Source organism: Canis aureus, chromosome 13, assembly GCF_053574225.1.
Source record: "Canis aureus isolate CA01 chromosome 13, VMU_Caureus_v.1.0, whole genome shotgun sequence".
Lineage (NCBI taxonomy): Eukaryota > Metazoa > Chordata > Mammalia > Carnivora > Canidae > Canis > Canis aureus.
Window position 1 is genome coordinate 59,932,523 of NC_135623.1, and position 25,609 is coordinate 59,958,131.

Sequence of the window (25,609 nt, forward strand, 5' to 3'; positions counted from 1 at the left end):
GCAGGAGGATGCGGGCCACGAGGGCGTGCGCCTTTTTAGGACTTGTCCGGTTGCAACACGCGCGCGCACATATGCACACACACGCACATGCACACGCGCGCACACACGCGCGCACACTCCTCGCAGCCCCGGCTCCCCCTGCAGCCAGCGCCCCGGCCGCAGCGCATTGGGTTAGCGCCGCGACAGCTGCGGTCTCCCTCCCGCAGGAGGGTTAGGACCGCGCTCGGGGTGGGCCCCGCACTGGCCTCAGGTGCAAGCCCGGCCCCGGGGCGGGGGCGGGGGCGGGGGCGGGGAGGCCCGGAGCGCCGCGGCGCCGCGAGCACCCGAATTCCCGGGTTCAAAATCCCGAGGCCGCGACCAGCCTCCGGCGGCGCGAGCCCTCATTGGCTGAGCCGAGGTGGCAATCAGGGGCCGGGCCGCCGCGCCGCTCCCCGCCCCCGCCCCCGGGCCCCAGGCGCTGTCGCCGCCGCAGCCGCCGCCCGGTCCCTCGGCCGCGCTCGCGTGGGGGCCGCCTCCCGGCTCGGGCGCACGCACCATGGTGAGCCCCCGCCCGAGGCCCCGGCCGCGCCGCCAGCCGTTCTGCCCGAGTCCCGGCGGGCTGGGGGGGCCGCGCCCTGCACCGACCCGCGAGCGCCCGGGCTCGGGAAGGGGACGTGCGGCGGGGGCGCGCGGGGGTGTGGGAGGCGCGGGGGGCGGGGGGCGGGGGCGCCCCACTTTCCCGGGCGCGGCGACAGGTGAGCGGAGGGGAAGGCGGCGGCCCGGCGAGGGGGCGGACGGCGACCGGGAGGCTCAGTCCTTTACCGGGGTGCGGGGGGGCGCCCCGAGGCCCCTCTGGACGGAGCGGAGCCAGGGGGCAGGGGCGGGGATGCTGCAGCCCGCCGGCCCCTGACGCCCGGGTGTCCCCTGTCCCTGCAGTACGGATTCGTGAATCACGCGCTGGAGCTGCTGGTGATCCGCAACTACGGCCCCGAGGTGTGGGAAGACATCAAGTAAGTGTGCGCGCGCGTGTGTGTGTGCATGTGCGTGTGTGCGCGCCTGTGTGTGCATACGTGTGTGTGCGCGCCTGTGTGCATGTGAGTGCGCGTGTGCGCGTGTGTGCACGTGTGCGTGTGTCCACGCGGGGGTGGGGGGTCCCAGGGCGGCCCCGGCGCTGCCCCCCGCGCCGCGCCGCTTCCCCCGCTTCCTGCCGGGGCGCCCTGCCCGCGCGCGCATCCCCGGAGATGCCTCCCCCCGCCGCGCCCCAGCTGCGCTCCCACGCTCCGGAGCGGGCCCGGGGGGCGGGGGCCGGGGCGGGGCCGCCGGGGCGAACGGCAGGGGCAGGATCCCCGGGGGTCACGGCGGCCTGGCGCCCCGGCCCGGGCGTGGGAACGCTCTGCCCGCCCCGGCGGCTCCCACGCGGAGGGGCCCGGGGGACCGCGGAGGCCTCCGCGACGTTCAAAGAGCCGGAGCCTGAGAGCGGCAGGAAGCCTCGGCTCCTCGGTCACCTCGCACCTCGGGACACGGGAAACAGTGGAGCCCGGAGCCTGTCCGTGTGCCCAGGCTCACTGCTCGGGAGGGGAATTCTTGAGCAACTGGATCAAGTGCATTTACTCATCTGAAATAGTAAAATGGGAATGTTTATTGTCTTTTTTTTCCTTTCATTTTCTCAAAACCTATCCCCTCCCCCCCTTTTTTTGGCTTCCCCTGGGGCGAAGGCTGCCTCGCCCGGGAGCATCCTAGCTCCAACCCGGCGCTGGGGCCCCGCTCTTCGCACGGAGGGGGAGATAAGCACAGTCACTTGAGACCTTAAGGCCGCTGCAGTGATGGATGGGTCCTCTCTGCCGGCGCGTTGAACATTTCGATGGAACAAAATTCCCTTTTTCTTCCCTGTTACTATGCTGAAATTTGCATTTAACGTGAGCACAACCAGCTAGCTGCACCAGAACGACATATATGGGTTTTCAGGCTGGAACAACAAGCTGTCACACTGAAACGGGGGTAGAGGGACTTAGAGGGATGACCTGGGTGGGCAGAGGAGAGCACATTGGTATCTTTTACTTTCATTTCCTGACCTCATCGATTCCATTTTGTTGTAACAAGTGGGTGATGTTTTCATGCTATTTTTCCCCCCAAATATATTGCAGTTATTAGCAATCAATTCTAACAGGTCTTATTCTGCAGTTCCAGGATAATGATTTCTTTTAAACATCTGTTTCCATGGAGATGGCCTGGGTTAAATATTAAGCACTTAGGATGTGACTTTTCCCTTCCTAGGGTCGGTATGGCTGAGCATGATTTCATGTTCCAGGAGCGATTTATGTTACCCACAGGGCATATCTACATATTATAAAGAGAAGAAGGGATTTGGAAATTATGGATTGAATCAAATGAGTGTTGAGGCGCTAAAACTTACTTTAGGGCTTGAATCTATTAATACCTTCATAATTTGTATTTTGCTTGTTAGAGTTACAGAGAAGGCGGGCATCAAAAGCATGATTTTAGACAGTGTATTTTAAGTATAGGATTATTCTTAAGCCACTTTGAGAATTTATGAAAGCATCATGCATACCCCCCACATGTTTTCTCATCCGTAATGTAGAAATCCTCAAATTTCTGGGTGAATATGCTATGACAATATGTTTAAAATTTTGAGAGCACAACAAAAGATACCTATGATGGCTAAATACATGTTTTGACCAGATGTAGAGTGAATGTCCTGCGCATTACCATCTTAAACCAGTTAAATAGAAAGATGAAAAATTATACTTTACAGAGAAATGTATCAGAAATCTTCAAAAATTAAATCATCAAGTGATCTGTTTGTATTGGCCATATTTTCCCCAGAGAAGGTCAGACTATCTAAAAATATTCAAATTCCAGTGGTATGAGAACTTAATTCTGTTGAAGTAAGCTAAGAATATTGTTACATTGTATTTTTAAAAACAATATATTAATTTTTAATTAAACACCCATATCTTTTAACTCATTAATTTTATCTTTATTTCTGAACAGTGTTCTTTTTTTTTTTTTTTTTCTGAACAGTGTCCTTAATCTGTTAAAGTGTTAATAGCTCAAATCATTCAAAATCGTTTTTTCTGGTAAAGGAAACAAATCATATGGGTCTATTTTAAAGGTACCCCTGAAACAATTATGTAGCCCTGCAGAAGGAATACCATTAGTTAAACTAGTGTTGTAATGCAGGTGTTAACTTTGATCCTTTTTTGTCTGAGCATCCTTTTTGGCGGAGCCCATATTGTCTTGGGCACCACTTAGTATCTGGAATAGAGGTCATTGTTCAGTTTTCTGTGTTGAGAGGGATGAATGCAATTCATTAGTTTCCAAACCCAGTCAGAACCCTGGAGGGGTTACTTCGCACTCCCTGGAGGATCATTTGCTTAGCACAGCCAAGCAGTTCTCACTGGCTATGGGAAGGAGAGGAGAATTTGGAGGAGCTTCATTTTAAAATGTTCCTTGGAAGATTCTGATACCTCCTCTCGACTTCATCCTCTGCTCCAGGGAAAGTCACTGCAACCAATGGTTCAACATACAGTATACTTTCTGTTTTAACTTTTTATGAAAAAACAAATGTGTGATTTGGGGGGCGGGGTGCAGGGGCAAGGGTGCAGAAGTTTTAGTGAGTATCAAACGTCTGTGAGAAACTATATAAATTGATGTTTATAAAACTTTATATAATGCTTTTTTCGGTTTAGTAGGAAATGGCCATCCATTCTTCCTGAGAAAGGATGCCAAACATTTAATGACAAATAAAACCGTAAGTAACAGATTCCAGACAGAAAATTCTGAGTGGTAGGAGCCAAAAATGCTTCATTGTAAACTTTGTATCCACTTACACTCTTACCAATCATATAACCATTTCACACAAGCCTTAAATTCCTTTTTAAGAAAAAAAAAATCGTCTAGACTGAGGCTCTGCAAACATTCTCTTAAAGGGCTAGATAGTAAATAATCCAGGTGTTGCAGGCTGAAAGTCAATATTGAGGATATTGTGGAGAGTCACTCATAACTTAAAATGTAACTATCTAAAATGAAAATGATTCTTTGCTCTCAGAGCAAACAATCCCGCCAGTGGGCTGGATCTAACCCATGGGCTGTAGTTTGCTAACCTCTGATCTAGGCCATAAATACATATGAACAAGCAAAAGAGACCTCTGAATCTACTTTAAATCTTGGTTTTGTTGGCTTCTTTTCAATTTTCAGATAGTACAGTCCTTTCTTGGGATCATCACCATGGTCCCAAGGTGATGATCAAAACCAATCATCATTTTAGAGAAAACATGAAGTCAGGATCTACATATTAGAAAAGCACCTAACTGCTATTTAATCATTTCTATTATTCTTCTGTCATCCTTGGTGAAACTAATCACTGCATCAAGTTAATGGGTTTAATTTTAGATTGGTTTAACTTCACGAAAACATAAAGATGGATTCAAAAAACTAAAACCTCAGATGGTTAAAATTGTATCAAAAACAAAGAGACAAAATATTTCTCTAAAACCTAATTATTTTGCCTAGAGTTGAACAGGCCAAGGAATAGATTAAAAATAGATTTAACACTCCCTAGTGCTATACAGTACATGGCTTAGCCCTTCTCTGTCTTACTAAAAGGTATGAGATAAATACTTGAATCAAAATATTAGTATGTGATTTGAAAATGATATAATCCCACTGTTAGTTGATACATGTTGGAGCAAATTCCTCTAGAAGGTTATTCAATCGTCTTCCTTGAATAAAGAATTCATATTTATTTAGTAGGGTAGCATATTTTTTCACTCATTGATTTAGTCCTTTTTTCATACTCTGGTTAAGCTTATGATTATTATTGTTATTATTATATTTTATTTATTTGTTTGACAGAGGGAAAGAGAGTGTGCTAGCACAAGCAGGGGAACATCAGGAGTAGGGAAAAGCCAGAGCAGAGAGTTAATGGACTGAGCCACCCAGATGTCCCTAGAAGCTTATTTTTAATGAGCGTAGTGTAGTGCTTTAGGCATCGGAGGGTAGAAAAGTAATATATACTCCTTGCCTCCAAATAAAATCTTATCATGCTACTAACTCTTACCAGAGTTATCAGGATTTTTTTTAGTCCTATTGTTCCTTGATTTTTCTCCCTGTAGCTCATACATGAAAACATTTCTGCCTGTAACTCAAGCATAGAAATATGCTGATCATCCAGTTTTGAAGTAAATACATCTAGTTGAATTTGCTAGTCACAAATTAATCGTTCATTAATGGTTCAAAAAGGCGAATGCTTTGCTATAAGCTGGCTGTGTGACTTCCCCAAGTTGCCTAAGCTTTCTAAGCCTCCCTGTGTAAGGAATACATAATACCTATTGTGTAGAGTTGTCGTAATACGTTGGAAAATGTCTGAAAATGCTTAACACAGGTTTTTTAAAGAAACTCTTAATAAATGGTAGCTATTCTTAATTTTACCCTAGATCCCAATTTTTTTTTTTTGACTTTTCTCTTCCCTAGCTCACCTAAGAGGTACGAAAGCAGCAGTAGCTCATTCAAGTCTACATAGACTAAATGTCCTCCCATCACTCTACAAGAAGTAGTAACTTCCTTTTCATTTTCACCTTTTTTTCTCTTTGGTCCGTTCTATGCAACTAGTACCAGTTCTTTGAATTTGAAGTGCCCCTTAGATTCTCGTCTTCTTCCGTTCTGGCTCCTAGCACTTACCTTTGTGCTAATCTGACAGCACTGTGGCTGGCTTCTCTGTGTCTGACTTGTTCCTCCCTCTCCATTCTGCAGATTATGGGAAGATTGTTACTCTCCTGATGCTGGTTCTGCTTTGGAATCAATCTTACATTTTTCTAGCCCCCCCCCCCATCCCCTAATCCCTGTTTATTATTTGAAAATGTAGCATATGCTCCTCATATTCATTTTATCAAAACAAATTAAAACAAAGTAATGCACCATGGTTGGCCATATTTTCATCAGATTTTCATATTCATGAGGTTATAGAATTAAATTTCTATACTTTTCCATACACTTGTTCAAGTAGATTTTTATAGGTTACTGGTACACTATATTATAAAAACTATTTAAAATTTTAAAAATCCTTTCCTCTGTGCAGTTTCAGTTGAGTGCAACAATACCCATTTGAAATTGAAAAGGCCCTTCCAGCTCAATTTTTTTTTCTTCTTTATTGAGATATAATAGGCACATAGCATTGTGTAAGTTTAAGGGGTACAATGTGTTGATCAGATGCATTTATTAAGCTGTCCTAATAGTTGCCACCATAGTATTGGCTACCACTTCTAACACATAGTTAGCATTTTTGTGTGTGTGTGGGGGGTAAGCACATTTAAGATCTACTCTCTTAGCAACGTTCAAGTATATGATACATTGTTATTAGTTATACTCAATTTGTTAATCTTCTAACTGGCTGTCTTACCCCTTGCACAACAGCTCCCCATTTCCTCCTACCCCCACCCCCTGGTACCACCACTCTACTCATTTCTCTGAGTTTGTCGTTGGTAGATTCCACACGTAACTGAACACAATGTTTGTTGTTTTTAGTGATAAAGCTGAGTTTCCAAGAGATTAAATGACTGTCCTAGGGGATTATATCCAGGAAACTGAAAGGTCAGGACTCCAACCCTTCTCTTCTGGTGCCAGGTTAAATGCTTAAGATAGAAGTAGGAGCTAATGTAATAGACATACAAAAATGAAACCGAAAAAAATAAAAATAAAAATGAAACCGTATTGGACACCTAGGTGGCTCAGTAGGTTTAGCATCTGCCTTCCGTTCAGGTCATGATCCCAGGGTCCTGGGATCGAGCCCCACCTTGGGCTGCCTGCTTGGTGGAGAGTCTGCTGCTCCCTTTGTCCCTCCATCATCACTTGTGTATGTGCTTTCTCTGTGTCTCTCATAAATAAATAAAATCTTGAAAAAAATGAAACCGTATTCATTGTCATACCCAGAAACTTCTTCAGCAAAAATAAAAAAAAATAATATGTAAGATAAAAATTAGGTAAATTAGATAATTGTTAGGATTGAGACCTTTTCCTGTAGAAAGACCTGCCAGTTAGCCTGACAGATAGAGGCAGGCACAGCATGTTAGCTGATAAGCTCACCAGCATTTGAAATTATTCCTGCAGGTAGAAGTAGGTGTCTGTATGCAAACCCCTTCACATGGCTCCCAGGGAGGTCTTCACATAGGCTGTCCTGGAACTGGAACCAAGTCTGGTGAGCAGCATGATGTGTAGGTGATAGACCAGGTCACAGCTCTACCTCAAGGTTTTTCTTTGATGTTTTGAAGTATCCCCCTGAAACTAAGCTAGGTCTTTGTACTTGCAAATACTTTCTGCATTTTTTGAGAATGAAGCAAAAATCATAGAAACATATTATTTAATTAGCCATTTCAGCAGAGGAGCTTTGCACATTAAAATCAGAGCCAGAGGAGAAATTCAAAAATCTGTATTCTCCCCTTTGACCTCCTCAACATATCTGTGGCAGATGTTCACTAGACGTTGCTACTGTTCACAAGGAAAAATGTCCTTCTGACTCTCTCACCTCTCTGCTGGATGAGGGGCTTGAGCACATGTTTCTCCTCAGTGTGTTGGAAAGCAATAGTTATGGGCCGATAGTGTGAAGACATTAACGGGAAAACACACTTGGAGAAATCTGTATAACTGGCCCAGTTCAGAAGGTGACAACTTAGGAGACATGAGTACTAGCAGCTTTTCCATCTGTTTCTTTGCCTCTTCATTCATTAACAGTGGGAAAATGATGTTTTTGTGTCTAGTGAAAAGGAGCACCTTTTTTTTTTATGTCAAAAGATATTGAGGTTAAAGAAGTTTCTATCCCAGGTAAAAGGCAAATATTCTGTAGTATTTTTTGTACCTCTTTGATACCGTGACTTTGGATCCAATTCATATTCTTTTTTTTTTTTTTTTTTTTAATATTTTATTCCTGAGAGACACAGAGAGAGAGGCAGAGACACAGGCAGAGGGAGAAGCAGGCTCCATGCGGGGATCCCAACATGGGACTCGATCCCAGGACCCCGGGATCACGACCTGAGCCAAAAGCAGACACTCAAAACCACTGAACCACCCAGAGGCCCCACCATCTCATACTCTGATCCACTTGCCATTCATTGTCGAATCATGAAATATTAAATTGTTACTTTACTGAAATTCCTTGGGATCAGTTTTCAGATTCACTCAAACAACCTGGGACCCTTTCAGTCCACCTGCGCTGCTTTCTCTTTGCACTCCAGCCTCGTGGGCCATGCTCAGTCCCCGAAGGCTTCAAATTTTATGTGTCAGGATAACACCTGTGCTTAGCATTCTCCTTCTCTCCATTCTCCCCATCCCTTACCCAGAAATGGAAACGGGTCTCAGCTTCGAGATGGCAAAACAAATGTGACTTCTTCAGGGAAGAAAACCTCCAAAACTGATTTTTCTTCAAAGTCCATACCAGAGTTTATAATTATGCTTTTCTACTATTGATTAATGTGTGTTTTGTCTTAGTAGATTCTAGCCTTTGTAACAATTACCTAGGAAAGGGTCTGCTAGATTGTTGTCTTTTTCTTCTCTTTTTCCCGTGTGTGTGTGTGTGTGTGTGTGTAAAATCCTTCACATTTTTAATTTCCAGAGAGTAGAACACATGCATATTCACAGATTTTTTTTTTTCTGTAACCAGGACAGAAAAAAAATGTCATCATTTGACATGACATGTGTCTAGTGAAGGGGAGCACCTTTTTTTATGTCAAAAGATATTGAGGTTAAAAAAGTTTCTATCCCAGGTAAAAGAATGATGACATTCACGACCACTATATAACACATTATAAGCTCTGTTGAGATGGCCTCTCTCTCTCTCTCTCTTTTTTTTTTTTTTAATCACCAGAGGCAGAAGATAGAGCACTGTGTTATAGCATCTCCTTTTAGAGGAGCCCCAGTTCATTTACGTCATCTCCGTATGTGTACGGATATATAAAAGGATTAAAAAACCCTACTGTTGGATTACCAATTGCATGTACCAAAAGCCAGTTACTGGATTGGATTCAGGACAAGATCAAATCCCTTAGCAAGTGTCCAAAAGTCGAGTCGATATGGTGCTGCTTAAAGTCAGTGTTATAAACTGTGGATAAGTGTTTGTAATATTGAAATTAAATGTAAAAACCAGATGAGAATGCTCATCATGTCATTCAGTTTGAATGTTACAGCTCATCTCTGCTGCACGCTGACCTTAAGGTTGCTCAGTCCCAGTCCTAAGTGCTCTGTACCCATTGTCTCCCCAGTCCTCACAGCCACCATTGAAAATAGGGTTGTTCATTGTCCTCATTCTATAAGTGAGGGAACCGAGGCTTCAAGATTTTAAAACCTTGTCTCAAATCACTCAGCTGTTAATCATCACAGTAGGGATTTGAATAGTGGGGATTTCGAATGATCATATTATGTGCTTTTCCTCAAAGAGAAGGACTTATGACCTTCCTTCCGAAGGCGGCCAGGTTAGCGTGGACCTGGGGCAACGTGGGTGTGCATTGTTACTACTCATTTTTTGTTTTTGTTTTCCTGGACTTTTCAAGCACTGATACAGGTGATTTTGGCTATGACATTTTTAGAGGTAGTTTTATATTCACCAACTAAGACATCTACTAAAGAAAACCAGAGCCCCAGAAATTTTGAGCAACCTATTTATTTTTAGAAGAGCTGTGACTCAGCACACTCACAAGGTGAGTTCATGATGAAGTGCACCCACAAAGGTCTAAGTGAGTGCATTTGTCTGATGAAGCTACTGAAAATGGTCCGTGTGAGATGTTTATGGATGTGTCCTCAGAATTTGGGCAGTTACTGATGAGACTCTTGTGGCAACCTGTACAAAGGGAAAAAAAATCATTATAAATCAAGAGTGATGTCACTTTGCCTCAATCTGTGTCACTCTTGACAGCATTTACTGTTACTGTTTACAGTACTTGGATGAGTGAACACATTGACTTAAGGAGGGACTGTAGGAACCCAAGGAGACTCCAAGCAGGAAGCTGTCGCTGCGTTTCAAAGGCCTGTCTCCTCTCCTCTCTTCCCTCCGCAGCTGCCTCAAAGCAGAGTTTCTCCTTTGCAGATTCAGACTTTAGTGGGAATCCACTACTGACGATTGAGATGTCATTAATACTTCACAACCACACAGAAAAAAAAATAGGAATTTTTAACGTTTTAATATTATATATAGTTATCTGTGGTTTATAAGTGGGGGCTTTAATTTTAGTACTGGTTGGGCACAACTCAGCATTTATGATGTCCCTACAGTACACTAAAATAGACCATTCTGTCTTTTAATTAAACATGGTTTTTAAAGATAATTGGTCAGGTTGATTTTTTGACGTGTGCCGACTTTTTCTTTCTGAGATCAGACCCCGTTTTGAGACTTTATTTTTAAGATTCCTATATTCAGGATCTAGCATCACAAAGCACCTGTTTTCATACCTCGATAAGAAACCTCTTTACCTAAAAGCCAAGTCCTTCTAGTATACTAAACTTTTGAAAATTGTATAATGACAGGGATTCAGTGTCAGAATATGAATTCAGTTTTTGTGCATTCACATTTCTTTTTTTTTTTTTTTTAAGATTTCATTTTTTTATTCATGCGAGACACACAGAGAGAGGTAGAGACACAGGCGGAGGGAGAAGCAGGCTCCCTGCGGGACTCAATCTTCAGGATCCAGGATCATGACCTGGGCCGAAGGCAGATGCTCAACCACTGAGCCACCCAGGCATTCCAGTACATTCACATTTCACAGTTAAGGAATAAATATCTCCTTAAGTATGGAGTTATGAGAAATGTAGCCTGGATATTTGTGACAAATTATGTACCTAATCCTTAAAAATTAAATAGTTTGAAAACAAGCTGCTCACTTTCACAACAATGTTGGATTGTTCGATTTTTAGTAGGCAGTTTAGAAACACATGAGGGAAATATGTTTAATTAATACATTCACTTCTTTTAAAAACATAGATACATTGATTGAGCGAGCACATGTTCTGTTCCAGCTCTTGGGTTAGGCATCAGAGATTGAAAAAGCAAAAGGCAAAAACCAAAACCACAAAATACCACAATATAAATAAATACCTGCTACTCTTTTGGGGAAAAGCAATTGGTGTAATTAAATGATCAATTCAAATTCTAACAAATAGCCGGTCTTTAAAAGTAAGTAAGTAGGGAATTGCTACTAGGAAAATTTTTCACGTATGCCTACTTAATTTTTAAACACTTATTGTGGCTCCAAATACATGGAATGTGAGAGCTTGGTCTGTATTCTTGAAGCCCTTAGGGGAGATAGGCTTTATTTGTTTTTGGCTATTTGAACATAGAACACTTATCATTTAATCAACAAATTAAGTGCATCTTTAGTATGACTCTTCTGATGCTAAATAAAAATTCCCAATATTTGATTGTCATTTCTTTCCTTCTCTTCTTCCACTTGCCATTTTGTCTTCCTCCTCTTGCCCTCCTCTTGCCCGATCCTGGGGTCAAGTCCCACATCGGGCTCCTTCATCTTCTTCAACAAGTAGACTATTACCATTTGGATGTACTGAGCAGTAAGTGGGTGGGGAACACTATTCTGACCCCTTCACGTAGACTCACTCTGCCAACCAACATGGCTCCAGGTAATACTGCTGTTCCTCTATTTTACAGATAAAGATACTGAAACACTTAGAGATGAACTTGCCCAAGCTTAGTGCGACTCCATATGGAAGTAGCCTAGCTGCTTCTTTGGCATAGTGAGGGGGAAAACACTATGACTTGTGATACAGATGAAACCAGATGGGTTTTTCTCTATCTAGGTTTACTTGTTAACCAAAGAAAGTGCCTTCTTTTCCCACTTCATCCAGTGTCATTTAAGCCACTTTAAAAATAAATCTCTCAATATGTCTTACCGTCTGCTGACTTCTTTTATTGAGTAATGCACCAAGTAGAAAAATGTAATTCTTAACCCAAAATACAGTTTTTGAGTATATGTAAAGATAACACAGACTACTGCAAAGGGGTACTATTTGGGAAGGATGGAAGACTGAGCACTATTGAATATATTTTAATCCAATTTACCTCTGGTGTCATATGATATTTGCTGTCATCTGAAATTTATTGGAAAACAAAGTATGTCCAAAGTCTTTCATTTTTGAGAAAATTTAAAATTGTTTCCTAGAGGAACCTGTGGCTTTTTTTACATGTAAACTAAATATGATTTAAATAATAGGGAATTACATACTTGCTTTGTGTGTGCAACAATTTAAACAAAGTTAATACTTAGAAAATATATTCTGAAAGATGAGTGAGTCTGGAAAATTTGGTTAGTGTACTTGGCTGAATTCGATAATTTAAGCACGAAAGAAACTCTATCAAGAATATAAACCTTAAATATTGTTAGAAATGTTATATCTATGCATTTGATGCATCCTTTACTTTTGCTTTTGAGAAAAAAGCTGGAGGGACATGAGGGTGCCTCAGTGGTCAAGCGTCTGCCTTTGGCTCAGGTTGTGACCCCGGGGTCCTGGGATCGAGTCCCGCATCGGGCTCCCCGCAGGGAACTGCTTCTCCCTCTGCCTATGTCTCTGCCTCTCTCTCTGTCTCTCATGAATGAATAAATACAATCTTAAAAAAAAAGAAAAATCTACAAGCTTACAGAGAATTATGAAGTAAGCTACTATTGCCTGAATTATATAAATCATTTATTTAATCTGAATATCAGCTTACTTCCCAGCGTTTCTTTGCTGATCACCCTCTGTGGTTTTAAGTAACTAGTGAAAAAAAAAATCTCCAAATGGAGAAAAAGAAGAATGTAATGTCAGAAGGGATCTCACTGAAGTTTCCCTCGAAAAAATAGTGGCAGATATATCTTGAAGGTCTATCTGAAAGATTATTATCATGTCTCTGCACCACCTGGAGGCCAAACTGTTTGACAGCATAAAGTCTGAACAAATAGAAATTTGACCAGAAGTTATAAGAAGAGTTGTATTGAGATTTGAGACACATGAAAAAAAGCACTTCTAGTAGCTTCATTGAGCATATTTCATGAAATTAATTCTTTAGCATACTATTCCTTTTGCACTGTAAATACCCTGCTCAGTTGAATGTATTAAATCATCTCCTACTAAAGTGTCTGTAATCTCTCCAATTCACTTTTCCCTTGAAAAGAGAAGATAAATGATTTACAGAAGAAAGGAAAATGGGTCCAGAAAGATTAGGTCATGGAGATCAATTGTATCCCTTAAAATCTCGCTGGGAAATTAATTAACTTCTCCAAGGAAGTCTCTATAATCCGTATATTTAAGATCGCATCCTTCACCTTCTGCCTACATCCCTAATCTCATCCCTTAGCCTCATCTACCTTGTTCTGTAGCGTTCATCGCCTCATGAATGATTATAAAACTGATTATATATTTATTGCTCATTGTTTCTTCTAGTTAAAATGTAAGCTCTTTGAGGGCAGAGATCTTTATTTCCTTCACTGATATATTAAAAGTACTTAGAAAAGTGCCTGGGGCGTAAAAGGTACGCAAATATTGATGGCAAACTACCACCTTTCCAGGGTGAGTTGGGGGGGGGCAGTAATTAAAGGGCCACTCAAAATTCCGAAATATTTCTAAGATAAATGTAAATAAGGAATCCTAAGTATTTTAAATAATTCATTAGAATTTAATGTGACATTTTTCAAAGAAGATGATTATTTCCTTCCATGTACTACTGTTTAATTTATATTTCAGCCTCCCTCCAGGGAGCATGTTGGGCTGATAATTTCAGGAAGTAAAGCTTAAACGATAAGGGAGCTTATTTTATTAAAGCAGAAAGGAAAGAAGGAATGCATTGACTCATGGTTAGGGGATTTCTAGGGAAATGGCCATTCTTCTATTTTATGCACAGGGATTGAGTACTCTCTACTTCACTCGTTTAACTATTGTTACGGTTTGGTGAGTGTTTCTGAGGAACTGAGTTTATTATAAGAATTTATGTCACTTGATTTCTTCCAGTTAGAAGAGAGAGGATAGGGTATGGTGAGAACATAAGTTAATTTACACTTTATTATATATTTAATTAAAATGTATCTATATTTTATTAGAATGCCCTAAATTAGAAGCTTCAAAATTCTAATTGTTGACCAATGCTATTTTGTAAGAAAATGTTAGCGGCAAAATGAGAAAAAAAAAATAGGCTATCTGTATCCTTCAAATCAGAAATCCCATTTCTAGGAATTTATTGTTTTTACATAGAAATACAATTATTACCTACAAAGATACTCATCACAACACTGTTTATACTTGAAAAAAATAAAAGCAATCTAAATATCCACTAAACCTTCAATATGTTTATAACAGTGCAATTTTATGCAAAGTATAGAAATGTATTTATTGACATGAAGAGATCCCCCTCAAATGCTAAAGTCAAAAAAGGAGGCTTTTAAGGCAATATAATCTGGTGTATGTCATACATACGAATATATTTAACCATGAACTACTTAAATATACTTGACTATAGCATTAGCAGTGGTTATCAAGGTAGTGGAGGATTCTTTAAATGTTTTCCCTTCCTATATTTTATATTTTTATACAATTAGAAATTAGAATGTGTGAGACACATAACAACATTTATCAAGAGATAAGTCAGTGTTTGTACATTATTTCTTCATAATTTGGGAATATTTCATTGACCTCTTGTATTAAAAAGGCTTGAGGTCTGGAACATGTGTTCCCCTCATTTAATAGTTGTGTATGTTCACCAAAAGGGAGACTTCCACATCTGTATATATACAGCTCTTTCATTTTTTGAATATGTAGACATGGGAAGCACTATGGCCATTAGTAATTAATTCATATATATAATTAAACCATATATATTAGTCATTAGTAATTAATTCATATATATATATATATATATACACACTCCTCAACAACTTAGAACATACTTTGGCACACTGTATCTCTTACAGTGTGGAAACTGGGTTATATTATTGCTCTTGGTTTTAAAAAGTAGAGCTTTAATTCTCATAGGCTTTGTGTGAGTTGTCCAAGTTCATTCAACCGATAAATTCTGGGCTCTGAAATTCAGATCTCTGTGCCTACCATAATCAGGCTTTTTTTTTTTTTAATGCACTGTTATGCATAACTGCAGGCAAAGTATGTTCTTAAGAACACAGGGTATTTTTTTTAAGAATATCTCATCCCACCTGGACCTAATACATACCACCATTTGGAGTTTTTCCCTTGAGCAGACACTGGTATTCCAGCCATGGACAGCAGCTGTGATACACAGCTTCAGAGAGAGAGAAAGGGATCATGACCTGCCTTGGCAGCATTTCATAAGTAGCTATTCCAGCTACTGTGTTCCAAGTTCACCTGATGACAGTGGCTAGTTTGTCTTGCATTCTCCTGGCACCCTACGGGGATTTAGATGAATTGGACTGAGTCAGATTGATTTCCAAGCTCCATGTATTTTTGTGAATTTAACATTGGAAAAGATCTCTGCAAACTTGTCAGTTTTTTTCTACAACTGGCAATATTTTGAATAATAGATTTCTCCTTTGGACACTTGTTTGAGAGAAATAATCCAAATCCTATCAAAATTAATATATTTATATGATCATGACAACTATTAAAAATGGTAACTATAATTTCCTTTTATGAATACTGTAAATATTTTGACCTACTGTATTTAATAAGCTAATGATATATTAGGAGGTTTAATCAGTCCACTTGGAAACTCAAACGTAATATGTTTAAAACATAACCATTTTTTTTAAGTAGGCTCCATGCTGGGTGTGGAGCCCAATGCAGGGCCTGAACTCACGACCCTGAGATCAAGACCTGAGCTGAACCCAAGAGTTGGCCACTTACCTAACTGAGTCACCCAGATGCTCCTAAAACATAACCCTTGATCTAACCCACCCCCCAACCCCTACCCTCCTGCTTCAGTCCACTTCCAACAGCCTCTCCTAGCTCAGCCATTGGTGACAACATCCTTCCAGTTTCTAAGGCCAAAACCTCAGTGCCAACTCTGTGTCCTCTCCTTCTCTGACATCCTGTATTCAATCTATCAGCATATCATGTTGAATTTGCCTGCATTGCCTGCAGAATATATTCCTTTTGGACCAGTTCTCTCTCGGAATCAAGTTACCAGGCTTCCTCACCTGAGAGTTGATGGTAGCCTCCTAACTGGTCTCTTTGCTCTGCCCGAGATCAGCCTTAATGCAACAGCAGGATTGATTCCTTTAACCCAAGTCAGTTCCTCTCTCGCTGCTCATATCACAAAGGCCAAAGCTATCCATCTCTTTCAAGTAAATGCCACAGTCATCCTAAAGTCCACCCGACCCTTGTTACCACTCTTACCCATTCCTTTACGGCTACGCTGCCCCCTCTCTGTTCCGCTCTGACTTCTGCTGGTCCCCCAGGGCCCCAGGCCTCTCCTGCCTAGCCCTCTTCCCCACACTGCTCATGGCTCACTCCCAGAGCTTCCTTTAGATTCTATTCAATGCCCATATCTCAGGGAGGCTTCCTGGCTTTTGTACTCAAGCTCTCTACCTCACTACCTGTCTTTATTTTTCTTCAAACTACTTACCATTATATGTTACTTATTAGTTTTATTCCCGATCTATCTCCCCTCCTAGAACGTGTATGTTGGAAGAGGTCAAGTATTTTTGTTTATCTTGCTAAAGGCTCCATCCCTAATGCCCGGAACAATGACTGGCACGTATAGGGACTCAACCAATGTTTGCTGATTATTTGTTAAACCCAAAGTTATTTCTTGATTATATTTAATATCAGGCATTGCATTGGGCATTAGAGTACTCTATAAATGGCAGTCTTGCTAAAATATGCTTAAACATATCATTTTAACTTGAAGAGGGGAAAGTGAAATGATTTAAATCTCCTTAATCATTAGACTTTTAGGCACATGGCAGTGATTTAAACAAACATCCCATTTCAGGTGTAAAACCATTGTTTATACAGTAGTTTTAACCATACTAGCTATTCTTTTATTTCAGCATTTTCCCCCTGTTTCTTGTTTTTTTGTTTTCCAGAAAAGAGGCACAGTTAGATGAAGAAGGACAATTTCTTGTCAGAATAATATATGATGATTCCAAAACTTATGATTTGGTGGCTGCTGCAAGCAAAGTCCTCAGTAAGTTGAATGTGACTTTCCTTCTTTGGCTAAGTTACACAGAGAAGCCCAGAGGAATAATAAACCAAGATCCCATTGTATCGTTATGCAGGGTGCACGCTGCACGATGGTGGAGGGAAGGCTCAGGCTGTCCTGAGGCCTAGTTTTCCTTTACAAGCTCTTTAGAGAGTGGAGAGGCTCTCAGCATTCCTTCACAGAAAACCATGTGTCAGGGTGGGAAAAAATTGTTGACACTTAATGTGATGATAACTTCAGTTGTGATGTCCAATATGGTAATTATGAAAGTGTAGTGTGCAGAAACTATTGTTTTTGAATCTCTCTTGCAATCACGAATTCTGTTAACTATTGGTGAAAGGAACAAGAAATGGAGGTATACATTAGGGAAAGCTCATGCAAAGTAGGCAGGGTTCAAAACCAGCTTCATGGAAAAAAAAAGTTGTTCTCAAAGTTAATCTCATGTGCTTAATTTGCAGCTAGGCTACAGTTTGGGTAGAACAGAAAGCAGCTTTTTAGCTTTGCCAAGTATAATTAGATGAGTAAATATCTATTATAGAATACAAGGATCACAAAGAAAGAATGGTAAATTGTTAATAATAAAAATATTTAGCCTCATTAGTAATCAAAACTGAAACAAATATGAATTTTTTTCATAGAAATGTACGAATTTTTAAAAGCTAAATGTCTAGTGTTGTCAAAAGTAGAGTTAAAGAGGAAATCACAGATATTGTTAATCTGATGCTAAATAAAGACAACATTGTAGAGAATAATTTTGCTTCATTAGTCAAAGTCTCTTAAAAAATGTACAAAACCTTTAGGAATTTTTCTTAAAAGAATTATTAGATCTACTTAGGTTAAGATTTCTGAATATATATATTTTTGATTTATGTATATTTTTATCTCAAGATTACTTGTACTATCAAAAATTGGAAAAGTCTACATTTTTGAGAGGAGTGGATTGGTTAAATAAATTATTGTGTCCCTATGTTAATGAGGTTATTAAAATTGATATTACAGAAAACATGTAAAGATTTTAGGAAATATTAATAATTGAACAGTAAGTAAAAAGCATGATATTGGGGTACACGTTATATGTAACCAACTTGTTAAATATGCATATTTACATGGAGAAAACCATTTTTCATGAAAATATGGTCATGTGCATTCTTGATGATTTTTTCTGTGTTTTTCAGAAAAAGTAAGTTAGTACATTAAATACAGGTGTCAAAATTAGTTAAGTAGTTTGCTGTGAAAGCTGAGAAACTGATTGTTTTGCATATAAGTACCAGTCTATGCTGCTGACATGTCACTGTGTTGTCTTCACAGATTTCCCTATGAATTTTTCTTGTGGATCTATGTCCACTTGCACAAAAGTTGGGGATATTTTAATTTTTTAAATTATGCACCTATTTTCATTCTTCCCATTAACAATATTCTAGCTATAATATGTTCTGTTGTTGTTCTCTCAAATCTATAAATAGATCTCAATGCTGGGGAAATCCTCCAAATGTTCGGGAAGATGTTTTTTGTCTTTTGCCAAGAGTCTGGTTATGATACAATCTTGCGTGTCCTGGGATCTAATGTCAGAGAATTTCTACAGGTAAGCAATTTGAAGTTCTGTAGTTAAAAATTCTGAATTAGTAATTCTTAAACGGAGGCTCTAGAATACTTTTGCACAGCCAGCTAGATGACAGTGTCTTGCTACTGAAATGAAATCACAGTGACTTTTACTTTCTTTTTCTTTTTTACAGTGACTTTTTCTAATTCACATAAAATAACGGTTATAGGGTGGTCTCGAATACATTTTAACATTTTTTGTTTCTTTTTTTTTTTCCCTTAACTTTTGGTTGCCCACCTTGAACATCCAAGTTGGAAATTAACATCCTCTGAACATCTCAACATGGCCTATTGTGATGTTTAACTGCCCTCCTTTTAATGGTTTATATGTGCTAATAGTGGTGGGTTTATGTCTTAGCTATATAAGGTGGTCCTATTTTCTCTTTTAAGGTATTCCTAGTTTGTATAGTGTAATTAAATGATATGTCAGTATTGAGATTCTACTGGGCTCAAAGTTGGGGGAAAGCACCATGGCTTTCAGGTGCTCTGCCACCAAAACAAATTCGAGAAGCATCACTCCCAGTTCCATATTAATCAAGCTGCTGTACAAAAGGAAACCGGAGAGCCCTCCCAAAGGCATTTTCAGGTGAAGTGAAAGAAATAAGGCCCCCAAACACCCTTGTCTTCTATTCTTGTCTAAATTACCTTAAAAGTTTTTTACTAGTAAATTACACATTCGATGAGAGACTATTTTTGGATTGACTGCCCTATTTTAAGCACAGGCATTTGTAAGACCCTCTTCTTGAAATGTGTGAAGGTTGAAAAATTATGTGGCTGTTTGTAAAGGACATTTCTAAACTGGCTGCTTAAAGCGGCCAGATCTTGCTGGTAAATGATGTCAGCGCAATACTAGCTGAACCCAAGCCCAGTTTTGAGGGAATGTAAACTACTTTCAATCCAGCTGCATTATTGATTTAACAGCCAAAATAAGAACTATAGTGTTTAATCAAAATGTCTGTTGTTTACATAGTGACATTTTTCTTATAAACTTAAAACAGCATTAAATCAAGATGGAAACTGGTCTGCAATGCCCTGCCGTGGGTTTATAGAACTACTGGTGTCAAAAAAAAAAAAAAAAAAAAAAGCTGCCAATTCCCAATGAAGGAGCTGCCAGGCGATTTTTAAATTAAGCTTTAACAGGCTGTATTTAAATGAGTTATTTTAAATGGATTAAAGTTTGATATTTGAAGTTTATTGGGATTTTGGATTTTTGAATACATACTCCATTTTTTAATACTTTTATTAACTTGCATTATTTTATGGGCAAAGTTGCGATTTGAAGTCCCTCTGTATTAATTTTAACTTTTATTCTCAATGGCCACGTCTACATAACAAAACAACCATCCAAATGTTTTTACAAAAATTTTTGTCAATCTTTACTCATTGTTTCCCTTTGCTAAATTTGTAATGGCACAGGAAGAGAGCAAGCGGCCTCCCCGTGTTTCTCTACGTTCCTGAGCCCCATCCTCAATAGGATAGCCACTAGCCCCCTTGGCTACTAAGTATTTGAAATTCGATGTGCTATGGGTAAAATACACAACAGATTTCAAAAGCAGTACAAGAAGAATACAAATAACTGATATTTTATATTAATTACTTGTTGAGATGGTAATATTTTTGATATATTGAGTTCTATAAAAATGTATCATGAACATTAATTTCACCTGTTTCCTTTTTTCGGTTTTTAACCATCACTACTAGAAAATTTAGCATTACTTATGTGGCTAGCGTTTGTGGCTTGCTCTAGTGGCTTTTATTGCCTTTTGTTTCCATTGGGCAGCATTACTTTAAGTAGCTCTAAGTCCTTTTTCCTCAAAGTCAATACGCAACTTTAGTTAATATATCTTTAAATTACATATGATTTTATTTTTCTTTCAGTGTGAACAATGAAGAAACTAGAAAGTTAGAATTTTGTGAAGTTTTCACCAATATTATTATTTTTTATCCAATTCCTTTTTGTCCTGTTTTTCAAATTGCATGTCTTACCAGCAAATTGAATGGATTAAAATACCGTAGGCATTTATCTTATGATTAGGCTATTTACATAGACATTAAAAGAATATTTTTTTCTGTATAAGTGATTATAAAATAAAGCGACTGATTTTCATAAACTGTCTTTTTTTTCAAAGATTTTATTTATTTATTCATGAGAGACACACACAGAGAGAGGCAGAGACATAGGCAGAGGGAGAAGCAGGCTCCCTGTGGGGAACCCAACACAGGACTCGATCCCAGGACCCTGGGATCCCGCCCTGAACCAAGACAGACACTCAACCACTGGGCCTCCCAAGTACCCCATGAATTGTCTTAAGATCCTCATTCCCATATAAAAATTTACATTTTTCATTATATAAATAAATAAAACATTATTTTTCGTAGACTTTAATCCTTCATTAAGGAGTAAGGTAAGCTGGGTCTTATTTTAAAGAGAATTTAAAAACTTTTCTTTTTCATTCTGATTTCAAACAAGCATCAATCCTTAGAGTCTATTTCCTAAATTTTGAGAATTCTATCACTTTTCTTTATTTTCTCTATACTTTTGTGGGAGCTATCATTCTCTAGAGATTGGATGGTTTCCCAGCCTCCCTTCAAGACTCTTCCAATCTTTTCTCCATTCTATAACCCTACTGTTTTTTTTCTGAAAGTTCAAATATATCTCATTAGACATTTTCTTGCTTAAACCCTTTTAATGATTCCCAATTCCTCACTGGAAAAAGTAGAAAGTAATTAAAATTAGTGAAACTACTTACATCCCCTATCCATCCTTATTCTTCCTCTACCAAAGTCTGACCAAAGAGAACTTCTTTTACAGTCTTTATTATCCTGCTCTCTCTATCCTCTGAACTTTTGCACCTGTTCTTCCCTTTATCTAGAACACTGTTACTGCTGCTTTCCAGCTAAATAAATCCTATTTATCCTGTTGGTCAAATTACTCCTTCCAGGAGGACATCACTCCCCTCTCCAATCTCTGCCCTTTCTGAGTCAGAGAAATTGGCATTTCTCAGTTTTTCACAGTACACTCTATTTCCCCAGCCCTCATATTTCTCACACTGTACTATCATTTCCTGTTTATTGGGCTGGAATGTAAACTTCATGGAACCAGAGACCATGTGTAATCTCTTAATGATGGTATCTCCACAGATACATATATGGGAATGAATAAATACCATTTTTGAGGACTGAAGAATGAAGATTTGTTGTTTGTACAAAAGTAAAAAGCAAATACACCAACAGCTCAAGATTAATTCTTTTATTAAAGATAACACTTATTTTATTTTCATGTTATTATTCTTTTGATGAAACTATATAACTTTATTTAGAGATGAATTACAGTTTGAAATGTATAATAATAGGCAATTTCCACCTAGAAATTTCCATCTAATGTGGACATGGCAAATTACTATTTATTAATGAATATACAAGTTACATTATTTGTATCTAGAAACTTTCAAAATGATCATTCTAATATCTCCATTTGGAATTTCCAGGCAACAATAAAGTAGCTACTGGAATTATAACATGGGAAATCATTTGATTATGCCTTAGGCTGGGCAGCTCTGACCACTTACCATGCTTCCAAGGAGAAATTCCTTGGAAGTTGTCTTTCTTCAGCCTCTCAGTTGGATACATCATTAAGAATGGCTCAGGGGGCGCCTCAGTGGCTCAGTTGGTTAAGCATCCGACTCTTGATTTTGGCTCAGGTCATAAGATCGAGCCCTGTGTTGGGCTCCATTTGGGACATGAAGGCCTCTTAGGATTCTCTCTCTCTCTCCTTCTGCCCTCCACCTCGCATACTTGTGCTCTGTTTCTCTTTCTCAAATGAATGAATGAATGAATGATGAATGAATTAATAAATAAATACATACAAGAATGGCTTTCTATTAAACATACATTTTTGCTTTTCTTGAAATAATTTCCAAAAGTTCTGAATACCAGGCACAGCCTATAATAGACAATCTATAGAGAATCTTTGAATGTTAGAATTAACTAATTCTGAATTATATGTTGTATATATATGTGGCTAGTATAATAATATGTATATATTATATTTTTGGCCCAGGATATTTTATTGATTTAGTAATATTTTTATTATATATATATATACACACACACACACACACACACACACACTTAATTTGGCCCACGTGATTTTATTGAGATAATATTCCTGTTCCATTTTTAGAAATCTAATATTCAAGGACACACTGAATAGAAATTATCTGTAGTTTAGTTTCAGAAAAATATTTCTCATGTAAAGTTTTTCATTTCCCTGGATCAGTCAATGTAAACAATTTAATGACCTAAATTTAACAATTTGAACAGTTTAAATAATGGACAATTCCCCTTTAAGAGGCTTTGCCACTAATATTAAATTCAAGGCCCTGCTTATCCAAACTCTCTTGTACTTCCAAATTCAATTTAAAAAGTTTCACATTATGCTTATTTTTAATCTACCTCAAGACTTTAACAAAAAATAGCTAAAAATACTAAATAGATTAAGTATTAATAAAGTATGGGAAACATTTTTAGAGGAAACTTCTTAGAAACATTGTGCTTCTAAACATTACATAGTTTGGGATTGTTTTTCTTAAATCTCCTGTGAAACCATCAATTTGTAGACTGCTGATGAAAGTAGATAAACCTTGGGGTGCCTGGGTGGCTCAGTCAGTTAAGCGTCCAACTCTTGATTTCAGCTCAGGTCTCAATCTCACAGTCATGACATCAAGCCCCGAGTGGGTCTCTGTGCTGGGCATGGAGCCTGCTTCAGATTCTCTCTCTCCCTCTCCCTCTCCCTGTGGTCCTCCCAGCTTCCTCCACTCTTGCTTTCTTAAAAAAAAAAAAAAATATATATATATATATATATATATATATATGTGTGTGTGTGTATATATATATATATAATATTAAACCTTGGAATTAAACCTTTAGTTAGGTTTGTAATGGAATATGATTTATCAAAAAGAGATAAAGAAAAAAACAGGACATTTTTAGTTTTGAATTTTGTATATTTTACTTGCATATATCATCTTACAGATAAGACCATGTTTCAGCAAGAATTTTTCTTCTATTCTGTCATTTTCTTAATTGTAAATTTAGGAATAAAATGTGGGGTTTCATGCTGTCACTGTAGTAAATTTCTTTTTTTTATTTTATTTTTATTTTTTTATTTTTTATGTAAATTTCTATTTGAAGCTTCTAGTGTATAGATTAAAACACTGCAGAAAACGTATAGGATTTGAAAGCTTCATTTAAAAAAAAGAAAAAAACCTAGCTAGTAAGGAATGGCCAACTTGACAGTACTTCCACCTTAATCCATGATCATCTTACTTCCATTGTCCTGTTTGCATTATTGCCGATTTTATCTTCCAAAAATCATTGCATTAGTATCTCCTATGCTGCTCCGCATTGTGACATTGCCTTCTCTTGAATCTGCGTTGGCTTTTGTGATTATCTGCATAATAGAACAGGTGGAACATTTTGATACTTCCCTGGCTTGATCATAGTAAGTCTTCAAGTCTCCACCTGAGTATCTTGGAATAGTTGCCTTTGGGATGCTCCCTGCAGGAGCCCAGCATCATGAAGTGAGAAGCCCAAGCCACATGGAGAGGTCCTGTGTAAGCTTTCAGACAGCAGCGCTAGCTGAACTCCCATTGAAGGGCCAACTACTACCGGCCTTTTGGGTGACCTGTCCTGGGAAAACAGCCCGGTAGAGCATTATGATGACACCGTCCCCAGCTTCGTCTACTCCAACCCAAGAATTTCCTGAGTCCAGAAAATTCACAGAATCACAAAAGATAATAATATCTTACTGTTATAAGCCAATAAGTCCGGGGCACTTTGATATGCAGTAACACATAATTGGGACAGCACTCTGTATTGTTTTCCTCTTCATTTTTTATGTCTATGTTAGTGTGTCCACGTACACTTATATACGTATTTATGGATGAGTCAGGAGCTTTGGGCAGATCAGGTTTGATAAGAATGATATGTAGCCTCGAGGAATGAAACCCAAGTCAATCTACAGTGGAGCTACCAATTCATTCTCAGGGGTGTGATATTCCTTTACATTGTATATTCTCTACTTCTCAATAATTTATAGTGGTAAAGTGAAAATTAAATAAGCATGGGAAGCTACCAGGTTGAATAATGACAACTAAGTGAGCAATGCACAATCTTAGAGGTTAGTTAGAATTTAAGTGATGAGCCTGCTTAAATATGCGTAGGAATCTCAGTTGGATATCAAGCAAATATTCTGTTATCTTTTTTTTCTTTTTCTGTTATCTTTTGCTTGGAAACACTGGTTCCTTCCACTAACCTTGATATGGTGGTGATTTCACTCCTTCATTCAGTTCTCATACATGAATGTCCCTCTACCAGCACCTCTGTGCAAACCTCAGTGGGATTTTCTTCAAATTCAGGTTGACCCGAGGTTTTGGCCTTTAAAGCACAGCAGTGATTTGGCCAGCCCACCAGGAGCACTCTGGGATTGATGACAGATCTAAAATTCTTAAATGTTTGTGCAAAGTGTTATTTTGGGAAATATGAAGATTTTCCTGAACAGCTGTGAAATTCTGATACTTCTCTAAATTATTTATAATATTTCTTAGACAAAAATGCACCATTCATTTTATTTTTAACTTTTGAACTTCAAAAGGAAAACTTTTTCTCAACATCCAAAATGCCAGTTTCGGGCAGCCCCGGTGGCTCAGCGGTTTAGCGCCGCCTTCAGCCCAGAGCCTGATCCTGGAGACCTAGGATCGAGTCCCACGTCGGGCTCCCTGCATGGCGCCTGCTTCTCCCTCTGCCTGTGTCTCTGCCTCTCTCTCTCTCTCTCATGAATAAATAAATAAAATCTTAAAAAAAAACAAAATGCCA

General features: G+C 39.1%; 1 protein-coding gene across 2 annotated transcripts in view; it reads left to right on the forward strand.

Moving 5' to 3' along the window:
* The first annotated feature begins 442 nt into the window (after positions 1–442).
* The window catches only part of GUCY1B1 (guanylate cyclase 1 soluble subunit beta 1), a 47,149-nt gene continuing 21,982 nt past the window's right edge, over positions 443–25,609 (forward strand). The window contains exons 1-4 of one of the 2 annotated variants that reach the window (XM_077846485.1): positions 443–538; positions 916–989; positions 17,019–17,119; positions 18,598–18,716. In XM_077846485.1, the coding sequence (XP_077702611.1) occupies positions 536–538; positions 916–989; positions 17,019–17,119; positions 18,598–18,716 (297 nt within the window). In that variant the 5' untranslated portion in view covers positions 443–535. Of the gene's footprint in view, positions 539–716; positions 735–915; positions 990–17,018; positions 17,120–18,597; positions 18,717–25,609 lie in introns of those variants that run through there. The other variant, XM_077846487.1, reaches the window with a different exon arrangement.